This window comes from Sorex araneus, chromosome 6 (assembly GCF_027595985.1).
Source record: "Sorex araneus isolate mSorAra2 chromosome 6, mSorAra2.pri, whole genome shotgun sequence".
Taxonomy (NCBI): domain Eukaryota; kingdom Metazoa; phylum Chordata; class Mammalia; order Eulipotyphla; family Soricidae; genus Sorex; species Sorex araneus.
The window spans coordinates 80,238,809-80,252,956 of NC_073307.1; the positions used below are offsets into that span (position 1 = coordinate 80,238,809).

A 14,148-nucleotide genomic window follows, 5' to 3' on the forward strand; every position below is an offset into this window, starting at 1 on the left:
AGTGAAGAACCAGGCGCGCTGGGTGCACCAGTTCATCCGAGACATGGAGAGGCTGCTGCAGGCCACCGGGGACCCGCACTTCAACATCATCATCACCGACTACAGCAGCGAGGACATGGACGTCGAGACGGCCCTCAAGAGATCCAAGCTGCGGAGGTAAGGGCCTGGCCGAGCCGGGACACCTCCGTCCTCGAGTCACAGGCCTGCGGCAGGGCCAGAGCCCAAGCCCCGCCCCACCCCCCCGCCCCGCTCGACCCCCGATAGCTTCCCTGATTCACCTTGGGCCCTTTACCCGAGATTCACTGCCCTCATCCCAGGGGCACCGTCCTCTCTCGTACTCTGGGACGCAGGTCTAGCCTAGTACTCCAGTAGGCTCGTGCTCTCGTGCCTAGTATTCCAGCAGTACTCTGGCACTCGGGTTCCAGTACTCAGCACCGTCCTCTCCCACAGCTACCAGTACATGAAGCTAAGTGGAAACTTCGAGCGCTCGGCTGGACTGCAGGCTGGCATAGACCTGGTGAAGGTGACTGGGCTTGCAGGCCGTGGGTGACCCGTGTACAGGCTGGTTCAGGGTGCAGGCGTTGGGGGTGAGAAGCAATGCGCTTTTCAGGGAGGCTGGGGGTAGGGCCAGAGATGGGGTGAGCCCTCGACTGCTGTGGGATTTACCCAGTGTCCCTGGAGTGTAAAGAGTGGGGGAGGGGCTGAGGCGATGGCTCAAGGCCTGCGGGGTGTGCTTTGCATGCCGGAGCCCTAGCTTCAGTCTTCTTTCGGGGGAGGGGTGGCACACCCGGCGATGCTCAAGAATCATCCATGGCAGTGCTCAGGGGACTATATGGGATGCCGGGGATTGAGCCCAGGATGGCCAAGAGCAAGGTGAGCGCCGCTCCCTCCCCTGGTGCTCTCTCTGGGTCAGTCTCTGGCTCTGCCCAGTCTCCTGAGCACCCTTGGAAGCTGCCCTGAGTACTGCCAGGTGTTGCCCCCGACGGTGGGGAAGGGCTCACTCTGCACTCTCTGACGCTGAGAACTGGGACAGTGCGGGGACAGCACTTGCTTTTATGCGGTTGACCCTGTTCAAATCCCCTCACCTCGTGTGGTCCTCTGAACACCGCCGGCGGGGGCGGGCTGTGGACACACAAACAAACAAAAAAACAGCAGAATCCCAGCAGTTTCAGGGCTGGAGCGATAGCACAGCGGGTAGGTTTGCCTTGCACGCAGACAACCTGGGTTCGATTCCCAGCATCCCATATGGTCCGCCAGCGCTGCCAGGAGTCATTCCTGAGTGCAGAGCCAGGAGTAACCCCTGAGCATCGCCGGGTGTGACCCCAAACGCAAACAAACAAAACCCAGAAAAAACAGGCTCCGCTGCCCAGGATGGTGGGGAGATGCCTAGGGGTCAGCTAGTGCAGAGTCCCTCAGTCATTCGAACAGGAAGGGGCAGACGGTGGCCCTCGAGAGCGGCCAGGTCAAGCCTGCTGACCCTTCCCCTTGCCCCCAGGACCCCCACAGCATCATCTTCCTCTGTGACCTGCATATCCACTTCCCCGCCGGCATCATCGACAGCATCCGCAAGCACTGCGTGGAGGGCAAGATGGCCTTTGCACCCATGGTGATGAGGCTGCACTGCGGGGCCATCCCCCAGGGGCCCGAGGGTGAGCTCCGCCCGGGCGTGGCGGGAGGGAGCAGGAAGGACCCTCCTAGCCTGGGCTCTGAGCCCCGGGCACGAGAAGCAGCCGTGTCTACACTGGCAGGTGCCTCCTCCTGCCCCATTCGTTTGGACTCTGCCGGAGAAGGCCCCAGGGTCGCGGCAGCTCCTGCCACCTTTCCCCCCATCCCAGGCATCCGGCCTGCTGGGCCCAGAGCAGCAGAGGCCTGCTCCCTGCCCCCATGGACAGGAAGCCCACCCTGGGCCGTGTCTCCAGGGGCTGCTCAGACCACGCGCTGCTGGGGACTGTCACCAGCCCTGGGTGACTGCGGCCGGATGGCTGCTCTCGCCAGCCTGAGCCTCAGCGCAGGGGTGGCCACCCCGGCCACTGTCCCTCAGGAAAGGCCCTGGTGCCTCCTTCCGCTCCCCGCTGGCCGCTGCCCGCCGCCCCAGCACCTCCCTGTCTGTCCGCAGGCTACTGGGAGGTGAACGGGTTCGGTCTGCTCGGCATCTACAAGTCGGACCTGGACAGGATCGGGGGCATGAACACCAAGGAGTTCCGAGACCGCTGGGGCGGGGAAGACTGGGAGCTGCTGGACAGGTGTGTGGGAGCCCCATCCCCCAAGGCTGCGGGGCCCCGGGTGGGTGTGTGGGTACAGAGCGGGGCTCAGCGGAAGCCACTGGCTGGAGGGGGCTGGGGGCATCACGTCAAGCAATTCCCCTTGTTGAAGGCCCGGCGGTGGGCCCGCTGGGCTCTGATGCACTGCAGGGACGCCACGGGGAGGGCACTGGGCTTGCGTGTGCTCGATCCGAGCTTGATCCCCAGCACCCACATGGTCCCCTGAGCACTGCTAGGAGTAATTCCTGAGTGCAAAGTCAGAAGTAACCGCTGGTGAGTCAGAAGGAGAGGGACAGATTTAGTGATTGCACTCATGGGACTCATATCCAAGGCCAGGAAGAACAGGGGCCAGAAGGGGCAGTGGTTGGAAGCCACAGGTGAGTGGGGCAAAGGGACCAGTGTGACTGTAATAGTTGGGAATGGTCACTCTGGACAGGAACTGAGTGTTGAAAGAAGGTAAAGGCATATACATGATAACCTTTCAGTATCTGTAATGCAAACCATAATCCAGAGAGAGGAGAGAGAGAGAGAGAGAGAGAGAGAGAGAGAGAGAGAGCCTGCCACAGAGCCACAGAGGCAGGGGGTGGGGGGACAGAAGGGAAACTGGGGACGTTGGTGATGGGAAATGTACACTGATGAATGGACGGGTGTTGGAACATTATATAACAACCTTTTATGAACAACCTTGTAACTGTGCATCTCACTGTGGTTCAATTAAAAAAAAAATTTCTTTAAGGGGCTGGAGCAATAGCACAGCGGGGAGGGCGTTTGCCTTGCACCCGGCTGACCCAGGTTCGATTCCCAGCATCCCATAGGGTCCCCTGAGCACCGCCAGGAGTAATTCCTGAGTGCAGAGCCAGGAGTAACCCCTGTGCATCACCGGGTGTGACCTAAAAAGCAATAAATAAATAAATAAATAAATAAATAATTTAAATCAGGGGAAAAAAATGGAAGTAATCCCTGGGCATTATTGGGTATAATCCCCAGAGCAAACAAATAAACAAAGCACCACCAACAAGGATGCCAGTGGGAATGTTGGCAGCACCCGCAGATGTCAGCAGGGGGGCATGACTGTCACCCACCCTCCTCCCAGCTGCCTGCTGGAGACTGACACTGTGGGGACAGGTCAGAGAGACACAGGCAAGAGTCTCGGAGACCTTGGGCCAGTCCGAGAGGCAGCCCGCACAGTGCAGAGCCTGGCAGGAAGCCCGGAGGAGGGGGGCTGGGAGGAGGGCGGCTGGGAGTAGGAAGAGCAGGGCAGGACCAACAGGGTGCAGGCTGCAGGGGTGGGGGAGGAGTGGGCGGGGGTGGCCTTAGGAAATGCAGAGGGCCAGAGGTAGCACTGGTAGGAAGTATTCTTATGGGGGCGAGGGCTGGCTTTGAGTCACAGCAGTGGTGCATGGTGAGGGGTTACTCCTAGCTCTGTGCTCAGGGACTGTTCCTGGTAGTGCTCAGGGGACCACCTGGAGCCAGGGATCAAATCAGGGCCGAGCAGGTGCAAGGCAAGCGTGTTAAACCCCGTGCTTCTCTCCAGCTCCTAAAATTCTTTTTCTTGTTTTGGTTGGGTTTTTTGTTGGTTTTGGGTTTTGTTTTGGGGTCACACCCAGCAGTGTCACACCTCAGGGGTTACTCCTGGCTCTGCACTCGGGAAACTCTATGGGATGCCGGGGATAGAACCTAAATTGGCCGCGTGCACAGCAAATGCCCGCCCCGCTGTGCTGTCGCTCCAGCCCCCCTCAGTTCTTCTCTGATGCCAAGGGGAGGGGAGGGATGGAGCGGAAGGCACGGGCACGGTAAAGTGTGCGGGAGGAACCCGGAGCTCCCCGTGCCAGGCGGGCCTTGAGGAGAGACCCAGGCAAGGAACCTGCACCCGGCCCTGCTGGGCTTCTCCCACAGCCAGGGGAGTCTCGTCTTCTGGATAAGAACGTGAAAATGGAGAGAAGTTAATCAACCCAATACCACAGCTCGTGAAAGTCAGAAGCTTAAAAACTGGGGCTGGGCCGGGCTGGGCTGGGGCTGTGGTGTAGACTGTGGGGTAGACTGTGGGGTAGAATGTGGGGTAGAATGTGGGGTAGACTGTGGGGCAGACTGTGGGGTAGACTGTGGGGTAGACTGTGGGGCTATGGGGCAGACTGTGGGGTAGACTGTGGGGTAGACTGTGGGGCTGTGGGGCAGACTGTGGGGTAGACTGTGGGACTGTGGGGTAGACTGTGGGGTAGACTGTGGGGTAGACTGTGGGGTAGACTGTGGGGCTGTGGGGCAGACTGTGGGGTAGACTGTGGGACTGTGGGGTAGACTGTGGGGTAGACTGTGGGGCTGTGGGGCAGACTGGGGTAGACTGTGGGACTGTGGGGTAGACTGTGGGGTAGACTGTGGGACTGTGGGGTAGACTGTGGGGTAGACTGTGGGGTAGACTGTGGGGTAGACTGTGGGACTGTGGGGCAGACTGTGGGGTAGGCTGTGGGGCAGACTGTGGGGTAGACTGTGTGGTAGACTGTGTGGTAGACTGTGTGGTAGACTGTGGGGCAGACTGTGGGGGCTCCTGTCTGTGACGTCTGCCTGGCTTTGGACAACACAGGCCCGGCCAGACCCGCACACCAGGGGCTAGTTTTGTTTTTCTCAAGAGGAAAGAAAGAAAATATACTCTCCCTCTCCCTACCTCGCTCCTTCTGTCTCTATCTCTCCCTCACTCCCTCCCTCATTCTCTCTCACCATATATCACTGTTACTGTAGCACTGTCATCCCGTTGTTCATTAATTTGCTCGAGCGGGCACCAGTAATGTCTCTGTTGTAAGACTTGTTAGTTTTTTGGCATATCGAATATGCCCGGGTAGCTTGCCAGGCTCTGCCGTGCGGGCAGGGTACTCTCGGTAACTTGCCGGGCTCTCCGAGAGGGACGGAGGAATCAAACCCCGGGCCGGCCATATGCAAAGCAAACGCCCTACCGCTGTGCTATCACTCCAGCCCCTCCCCACATATACATATATAGATTATTTATATATATAAAGAGAATTTATGCTGCAGAGGAAGGAGGTTGAGGGAGTTATGTTAGACACCCCAGCTCTCATCCAGCAGGATCCACGGGGACCCCCAAAGGGGTGAGGCCCAAGCTTAGTGATCACCACCTCCCTCCATCTCGGGTCCTGGCAGGGAAAAGTGGAACCCTGGCACATCTTTGTTGTTGTTGTTGTGGCTTTGGAGCCACACCTGGCATTGCTCAGGGCTTACACCTGGCAGGACTCTAGGGACCATCTGGGGTGCCAGGAATCAGAGGCTCAAGGCTGTATCTGGCGTAGGTCTTACCTTCCTGCCTTGTCTGAGGCTCATGAGAACTGCTCCAGGGGTTGGAGTGATAGTGCGACGAGTCGGGCGCTGGCCTTGCACACGGCAGACCCACGTTCGATCCTCAGCATCCCGTATGGCTCCCGGCACCACCGGGAGTAACTCCTGAACGCAGAGCCTGGAGTGGCCCCTGAGCATCACCAGGAGTGGTGCCCCCAAACCAAAATAAATCAGTAATAGTTTAAAAAAAAAAAAACCTGCCCCACAAATTCCAGCCCAGAGCGCCTGTGTGCGCAGGCTGGAGAGGAGACCCCGGATCGGACCCCCCCCCCCGCCCCCGGACATTCTCGGGACCCCGCAGGCTGGACCCAGGGGTTACTGCCTATCGGAACTTCACCAGCATTTGAGCCATTTTTCTTTCTAAAAGTTTCATGTTTTTGTTGTAGTGGTGGTGGTCTGCTAGGTGGCAGTGCCACCCCCAGGGTCTCACAGGGTCTCACAGCGGTAAGTGCTCTGCCACTGAGCACATGCTCTGGAGCATAGCTGGGATGTTATGTTTGTTTGTTTGGGGTTTTTTTTTTCAGGTTTGTTTGTTTGTTTGCAGGAGCGAGGAGGGTAGTAGGGGAGGGGGCACACACCCAGCAGTGCTCAGGGCTTACTCCTCGATCTGCATTCAGGGATCACTCTTGGTGGGCTCCCGGAAGTCAAGTCTACTGTGTGCAACGCAAGTGCCCTACCCACTGGACTATCCCTCCCACCCAGGAATGCAGCATTTTTTTTTTCCTTTTTGGGTCACACCTGGGGATGCACAGGGGTTACTCCTGGCTCTGCACTCAAGAATTACTCCTGGTGGTGCTCAGGGGACCATGTGGGATGCTGGGAACTGAACCCGGGTCGGCCACATGCAAGGCAAACGCCCTACCCGCTGTGCTATCTATCCTCCAGCCCCGGAATGCATGTGTATATGCGTGTGCATGCACGCCCGTGCATAAATTATTTATTAATTCAGTTGAATAACTGAGGTAGAAGGAATGCAGCCTTTTGTTTCATTTGCTGCAAAAGAGTCTTAGTCTGAGAAAGCAAAGTCCATGTCCTCATCAGGCCTGTCTTGTTTTTCTCTTCCTCATCAGGCCCGTCTTTTTTTTTTCCCCCATTTTTGTTTTGGGCCCACATCTGGTGCTGCTCAGGGATCACTCCAGGTGGGGCTTGGGGAACTATATGGGGTACTGGGGCTTGAACCTGGGGGCTCTATGGGCTGCTGGGGCTGAACCTGGGTGGACCACGTGCAAGGCAAGCGCCTTCCTCATTGCCATCTGCTGCCTGCATTTCTTCTCAAGCTGGGACAGCAACCACGGAGGGTCAGGACCACCCGCGGGTGCAGGCCACCCCCCTTCCTGCTTCCCCCCTCCAGCACCTGCTTCTCGCTCTCTGGCCGCCGCGGCCCCAGGCCCTCTTGTGCTGTGTCCGCTCACGCTGCCTGTCCCCGCAGGATCCTGCAGGCCGGCCTGGAGGTGGAGCGTCTGTCCCTCCGGAACTTCTTCCACCACTTCCATTCCAAGCGGGGCATGTGGAGCCGCCGGCAGAGGAAGCGGCCGTGAGCCCAGGGGCGCCGCTCGAGACCCGCCACGTGCCTGCGCCCCCCGCGTCCTGCAGGCGGAGCCCAGGAAAGGGGCTGCATCCCAGGAGCCTCGCCGGGACCCCCCTTCCAGTTCCTGGGGAGCCAGCCGGGTTCCCGCACTGATGGAGACACCGAAACACAGACCAGCAGCTGGAGAAGGCCACCCCGTGGGGTCCGAGAGAGAGACCCAGGGGGGGACCCCGCCTTTATCCCCAACGGTGCCTTTCGCCAGCCCCCCGCCTCCCCCGGGGACTAGTGACCAGTCCCCGGACGCTTTGGTGGGCGTGTTTTACCGGAAGCCCTGTACCTGCCCCGGCCCTGAGCTGACCGAGAGGGAGGGGTGTGAGTCTCGGGGCGGGGGTCCCCACTGCCAGGCCCCAGGCCCACTCCGGTGCGTGGTGATGGCTCAGCAAGGAGCAGACCCCACGGTGCATCCCCAGCGCTCCCTCGAGCCGCCAAGGTCAGCCTCTGACTTGAGCGTTGACCTGTCCACGTGGCGCTGACCCCCGGGCCGGCACCTGTGTGTTCCTGGGATCACCGTGGCGCTGGGAGAGCAGGAAGGGGCTGCAGAGAGCTTGCTCGGCATCTGGGCTTTGGGTGGGAAGGAGCAGGGGTGAGGCTCCCCTTCCTGCTCTCCTGGAGGCAGGGATGCAGAGGCCCAGCAGGGAGCCGGAGGAGCGGCCCTGCGTGGGAGAGGCTTGCAGGGGCCAGGTTTAGGGGTACAGGGGCACCGCGCCAGTGGAAGGAGGCAGGGACTATGTCAGGGAACTGAGCCAGTTCAGGGACCGAGCCCTGTGGGCTCGGGCGCCCCCTCCCGGCAGATGGTGGTCTCACCCCCACCCCCACCCGCCTTGGCGTTACTGACCCCAGGTGCCTTGGTGGCGGGGCACTTTGCTGCTGCCAAGCTCAGGACATGCGTGGGAGGGGCCCAGGTCCTGGGCGTAAGCGTGGGGCTGTGAATTGGCATCTGGGCAGGGCCCCGAGGAGGGGCTTCCTCCAGTTGTGATAGAGTCCAGGGGTCTGGGGGCAGGGGTGAGGGGAGGGGGGATGGTGTTTGCCGTCCCCAGATCAGAAACTGGGCACAGGAGGGAATTGTGGCTCCTTCCAGAACCTACTGGAGCTTGGGGAGACTCAGACAACCCTGCATCACGGGCCCCCCACGTGGTCCCTGCCCGGGGGCTAGAGGCGGCAGAGGGGCGGGCCAGGCTGCTTTCGGGGCCTGCTCCCCCTGGGGTGTCACACCCCTGCTGTTCTCCCCACAATGCCCGAATCATCTCTCCTGCCCGCCCTCAACCCCTCCACCCGCCAGTGCCTTGTTCAATATTTGTTACGTCCACACCACCTGCCTTAAGGGGGCCCCCAACAAGACCCCCCACCCTGTGTAGGGACCCTTGGGGGGGAGTGGGTTAAATTACAGCATCTTCTTAGAAAACAGGTGGGCTCTGTGTCTTGCTGTTCAGAGCGGGTGAGGACTGGACCAGAGGCTTGAGGGTCCTCCCAGTGGTCGGGCCCCTGAGGGACACACCAGCTCCCCTCCCTCTCACACCCCCCCCCAACACACCACCCGCCACCCTGGGTGGAGGCCGCATTTTTCCCACCTGAGGGGTGCAGGGATAGTGCTCGGGCCTTTGCTGGGCAGCAACGTCTCCTGGTGCTCCAGCTGAGAAGGGCTGGGTGGGGTCTCCTGGGGTGGGGTGGTCAGGCCAGAAAGCTGAGCTATGGCTCACAGGTGCAGACTGGGCCAGGGACACACGCTCGGGGCTGGGGTGGGGCTTTGCATGTGGGCCCAGGTTTGGGCGCCAGCACCAGCCGGGCCTGCGAGCACTGCAGGAATGAGCGCCCCAAGCAATGCTGGCCGTGGCCCCCGAGCCAGGCATAATAAAGGAGCCGGCTGAGAATTGTTGGTTCGGCCTGGGCTGCTTCCTCTCGGTGCAAACCAACAGGCCTGGGGATAGTTCGGTCGCTCTGGCCGGGGCCGTGTGAGTCCGACCTCTCTAACTGTGCTTGTGAGAAGGTGCTCATCTGAAGGCGGGAGCAGGCTTGGGGGGGGTTGGGGAAAGGACAGGTGGCCGTGCACCCACCACGGGGCCGGCTCTGCTGGTGGTGTCGCAGCTGGGCGTTAGCTGGCGACACATGGGGTCAGGATGGCGGCCTCCCGCCCCAGGAGCCCCAGAGGGGAGAGAGACTGAAGCCATTTCCCCCCTAGAGCCGGGCCTGCTTGCGGTGTCTGTAGGATGCTGATGGGGCATCCACAAATGCCCTCCACAAATATAGACTCAGTGGCATGCAGACACCTTTATGGAGAGAACTCAGTTCTCTTAAGGGAAGACAGGCCTGGGGCATTGGAGGAGGGTGGGACGAGCCGGGTCAGGGCTCCAGGGGGCCCCTCTGTCAATGGGCACTTGGGGGCACAGGAAGGTCCAGCGGTCCCTCTGTCTGAGCTCCAGCCTCCAGACCCGGAACCGTCCCTGCTGAGAGGCAGAGGAGAGGCAGTGAGAGGCTGGCCAGGCCCCGCCCCGCCCCGCCCAACGCATCCCTGTCCCTGCCTGTCCCTGCCTGGCTGGCAGCTTCCCCCAGGGCCCAGAGAGTCTGTGCTGCCCGACCCCCGACCCCCTCCTCGCCTCGCAGGTGCTGCCGAGGACCAGCCTGAGGAGCAGGCACCCTTGACAGCACCAAAGACAGCTTGGCACACCCCCGTGTCCCCCTGGCCAGGGGCCTGGAGTCAGCCACTCACCGTGGCCTCGTGTCCATGGCAGCTCTAGGAACCCAGGTCTGAGCACTGCGCAGAGGGAGCCCCAGTAACAGAGCAGGGGAGGGGAGGGGCAGAGCACCCGAGGGTTTCCGAGTCTCCAAGACCGTCCCGCCCCACCGCTGCAGGCCTGCAACCCTTCTGGCTTGACAAGGACCTTTGCTCAGCCAGAGAAGCGCCATTCCGCCATTCCACTCCCCCCTCCCTCCTCTCACCTCCCAGCTTGGGGCTCAGAGGGGATTCCGTGAGGTCCTGGCTGCAGGGAGCCCCGTCTTATGTGCCCCGAAGGCCGTGATGAAGACATTGATGACAACTGCGATGAAGACCAAGGTGGTGGCAGCGTTGTTGAGCCGGTTCAGCCTCCACTGTTTCTCCACCTCGTTGAGGTTCAGTCGAGCTGGGAAGGAAGGGCAGGAGGAAAGGGGGGGTGGGCGCACAATCCACACCCGCCCGCACCCCCTTGGGAGGAAGCCCGGGGAAGGGCGGCGACAGGCCAAGGCCCCAAAGCTTCGCTGGGTGCGAGGCGTCCCCATGGCTCAGAGGTGGCTCCGTGGGATTGGCCACAGGCCCACAAGGGACAACCCAGCGCGGGGTAGGGGCCTGGGGAGGGGGGGGTGCAGGGGGTGACAGGCTGGCTCTGGGGGCCTCGCACATGGCTGTCGCCGGGGTTCCTCACCGATGACCACGAGGAGGACTCCGATGGCCACCTGCAGGAGCAGGGAGGCGCTGAGCAGCACGATGAGGACCGTGTAGTAGGGGGCGGCCGGCCCCTGCTCCAGCAGCGCCTTCAGCCTCGTGGCATTGGACAGGAACAGGGCCACGTCCAGCATGCTCTCGGCCACGCTCTTCTTGGTGGCATAGTGGTTCAGGTTGACGGGCACGCGCTGCTGCGGGCTGGGGGTCCCGGGCTGGAAGACAGAGAGCCCGGCTCGCAGGGGCTCTGGGGGGCAGGCCACGGGGGGACCCGGAAACGGAGGGAGGCTTGAATGCTCGTCTCCAGCCGGAGGGGAAAGGCCTTGCTCGGTCTTTGGGCTTTGAGTCTGGGGGTGGGGGGACACCTGATTTGGCGCCTGGGCCTTGCTCTTCGGGGTCCTCCGTTGGCCCCCGGCATCAGGGCATGCGCTGCGGCTGGCTGAGCCGACTCTCTGGCCCCTGCTTTGGTTTTGTCCTGGTGTTTGGCCACATGCGCTCCCAGCCCAGTGTTTGGGGTCACTCCTGGCTGTGCCAGGGGTCAGGGAACTGGGGCTGAGCCAGGCCCGCAGGCCTCCCTGGGACGTCTTGGTCCAGCCGGATGGCCTGTCACCCCTTGCCACTGTCCTGCTTCATGGCCTGGGTAGCAAGGAGAGGTGGGCTAGGAAGCCTGGGAGGCCCTCAGGCCTCGTACCCTGTGGGCCTTTCTGTTTCCCACCGAGGGTGGGGACGGTTCTGGGCTGCCTCAGTTTGGTCACAGTGGCGAGGCCTCTGCCTTTTCACCCACAAGGAAAGTTCAGAGGGCGATAGAGGAGCCCAGGGGCTGGCAGGAGATGGGCGCAGAGCTCAGCGAGGGGGTCTGGGCCTCGGGTGGAGCTCACTGAGGTCTGGAGCCCCGAGCTGAAGTGCAGCCATGCTCACACACGTGCACTGGCTGTGGGACCCCAGCCGTGAGGTCACTCCCCTGTATTATATGTGTCTAGATGCGTACAATTATGTGGACTCGTGAAAGACTCTTAATTTCCAGTTTAAAAATCACTGAGGAGGGGGGCAGCTGGAGTGATAGCACATTTGCTGTGCACGCGGCTGACCCGGGTTCGATTCCCAGCATCCCATAGCACCGCCAGGAGTGATTCCTAAGTGCACGATCCAGGAGTAACCCCTGAGCATCGCCGGGTGTGACCCAAAAAGAAAAAAAAATAATAATCACTGAGGAGGTGTGGAGAGATAGGTTGAGGTGCTTGCCTTGCATGTGGCCAACCCATGTTTGATCCCCAGCATCATGTATGGTCCCCTGAACATTATCAGGGCTCACTCCTGAGCATAAAACCAGGAAGAGACCCTGAGCACTGTTGGGTGTGACTCCAAATAAATAAGGCCATAGAGATAGGACAAATGGCAGGGCGCTTGCCTTGCATGCAGCCTATCTAGACTTGATCTCCAACTCTACATATGGTTCCTGAGCCCCACCAGGAGTGATCCCTGAGCACAGAGCCAGCAGGTCCTGAGTAATTCTGAATATGCCCCCCAAAAAATAAATAACTAGAAATGAAGTCATTGGGGGAGCCATGGAGTTAGCGCAATGGGTTGGAACACTTGCTTTGCCTGCTGGAGGCCGAGGGTCACTCCTTGGCATTGCCCAGTCCCCTCGCACTTTGCAGGAGCAGTCCCTAGCACTGGTGTGGGAAAATTTTTTTTTTTAATTTAAAGCCCCCCAATTTCATTTTGGGCTCAGATTGTTTGGCCCTATTATATGCATTTGGTTTTGAAATATAGAAGGACGTTTTCCCCCTTAAGAGTTCACTAATTCTGGGGCTGGAACGATAGCACAGCGGGGAGGGCATTTGCCTTGCACACAGCCAACCTGGGTTCGATTCCCAGCATCCCATATGGTCCCCCGAGCAGCGCCAGGAGTAATTCCTGAGTGCAGAGCCAGGAGTAACCGCTGTGCATCGCTGGCTGTGACCCAAAAAGTAAAAGAAATTAAATTAAAAAGTCACTAATTCTGAGAGATGGAATCTCGGGGCACAAATCTGACACAAACTCAGACAGGTTGCTGCAGGCAATCTGCACTCAGCCCAGAGGATGTGGGTCCACTTCAGGGAGAGCCACTTAGAGGCTGCTTTTGGGAGGGATTGGCCGAGCCACTGACGAGTGAAGCCCACTTAGGATTAGGGTGAGTAACTCTGGTGAGGAATGGAGCGATAGGTCTCTCAATGAGAGACTGGTGCCCACTCAAACAAATCGATGAGCAACGGGATGACAGTGACAGTGACAATTCTGGTGAACAGAGAGAAAGGAGAGGAAGAGAAGACTTTGAAAGACACCACAGCCTGAGTGGGGAAGTGAACTCAATACAACACATTCCCAACAGCATATCTCTTGAGGAGGTGGGAGAGTGGATGAGTGGGTGTGTGCGTTGGGCAGATGGATAAACAAGTGGATGAATAAAGGGATGAATGGAGGCTCACCGGGTGGAAGGATAGATGAAGGATGGATGGATGGATGAATGGATGGATGGATGGGTGAGTGGATAGGTGTCAGGTGGGTGGATGAATGGGTATGTGTGGGGTGGGTGAACGGATAGACGAGTGGGTGGATAAGTGAATGAATGGAGGGACAGGTGGGTGGAAGGAAGGATGGATGGATGAATGGTAGGTAGATGGATGGACCTGGGGGTGGGTGGGTGAATAGATGGATGGTGGGTAGATGGATGGGTGTGTGTGGTGGATGTACAGATGAATGTGTGTGGGTGTGTGGTTGGACAGACAGGTGGATGGGTGGAGAGATGAATGGGTGGGTGGATGGGCAAGGCCTTAGAGGGTTCTGGGTCTCTGGATACTCCTTCCTAGTTGCTAAACTTGTGTGGGGCCAGATGGCCTGCTTGGCTCAGGCAATGGATGCCAAGGTTACAAAAGCTACAAAAGCTCCAAGGTTACAACTTACGGGCCTAGTGTTTTGGCAAAGGTTGGTCCTAGGACAGGCATTAGGTGAGAGAATACAGGGCAGCCCGTGACCCTCTCCAGCATCGAGTTCTTTGGCACAGATATGGCTGTGACCCAGGCCTCCTGTCCCTTCGTCCCCTCCTTGGCAGCGCCTCTGCCTCTGGCCATGCCCCGCTCTCTGGATTGACAAAGAATGACTCTGTACTTGTTCCTCCTTTCAAACTCACCTGTCACTTCAGACAAACGGAAGCTAGCCACAGAAAGATACGTCAAGGGGAAAGACAGTGCAATAGACCCAAACCTCTAGTGGGGGACTTTGAACAGCAAGTAATAACGTCGTATTGGGCGGATGGGGGCGGGGGGACAGAGGGTGCAGAGCAAGGAGCCACAGATCTTGAAATACTGCTCAGCTGAGTCGACTTGCGAGTCAATGCTCAGTGAGCAGAGGTAGGCGCAGGCCTCCAGCTTTCTGCTCGCAGAGTCTGGGACCCGAGTTCAGGGGATTTTTGCCAACACGGGACCCGCCCCCCTCCCCGGAAACCAAGGCTGCGTTTTCGGGGTTGGCGGATGGACCCGCCTGAGCGCAGGGAAGCAGTTCTCGCT

At 59.7% G+C, this 14,148-nt stretch overlaps 2 protein-coding genes across 4 annotated transcripts in view; one reads left to right on the forward strand and one right to left on the reverse strand.

Annotated features, from left to right (window-relative positions):
- The window catches only part of B4GALNT3 (beta-1,4-N-acetyl-galactosaminyltransferase 3), a 131,660-nt gene extending 123,500 nt beyond the window's left edge, over positions 1-8,160 (forward strand). Inside the window, exons 16-20 of the mRNA XM_012931676.2 lie at positions 3-156; positions 451-523; positions 1,496-1,649; positions 2,117-2,243; positions 7,033-8,160. Of these exons, the coding sequence (XP_012787130.2) occupies positions 3-156; positions 451-523; positions 1,496-1,649; positions 2,117-2,243; positions 7,033-7,141 (617 nt within the window). The 3' untranslated portion in view covers positions 7,142-8,160. The remainder of the gene's footprint in view (positions 1-2; positions 157-450; positions 524-1,495; positions 1,650-2,116; positions 2,244-7,032) is intronic.
- A 1,294-nt stretch (positions 8,161-9,454) lies between these two features.
- The window catches only part of NINJ2 (ninjurin 2), a 102,909-nt gene continuing 98,215 nt past the window's right edge, over positions 9,455-14,148 (reverse strand). For 2 of the 3 annotated variants that reach the window (XM_055143340.1, XM_055143342.1), the window contains exons 2-4: positions 10,587-10,818; positions 10,126-10,307; positions 9,455-9,632 (exon numbers count right to left, since the gene is read on the reverse strand). In XM_055143340.1, coding sequence (XP_054999315.1) covers positions 10,141-10,307; positions 10,587-10,818 — 399 coding nt within the window. In that variant the 3' untranslated portion in view covers positions 9,455-9,632; positions 10,126-10,140. The remainder of the gene's footprint in view (positions 9,633-10,125; positions 10,308-10,586; positions 10,819-14,148) is intronic. The other variant, XM_055143341.1, reaches the window with a different exon arrangement.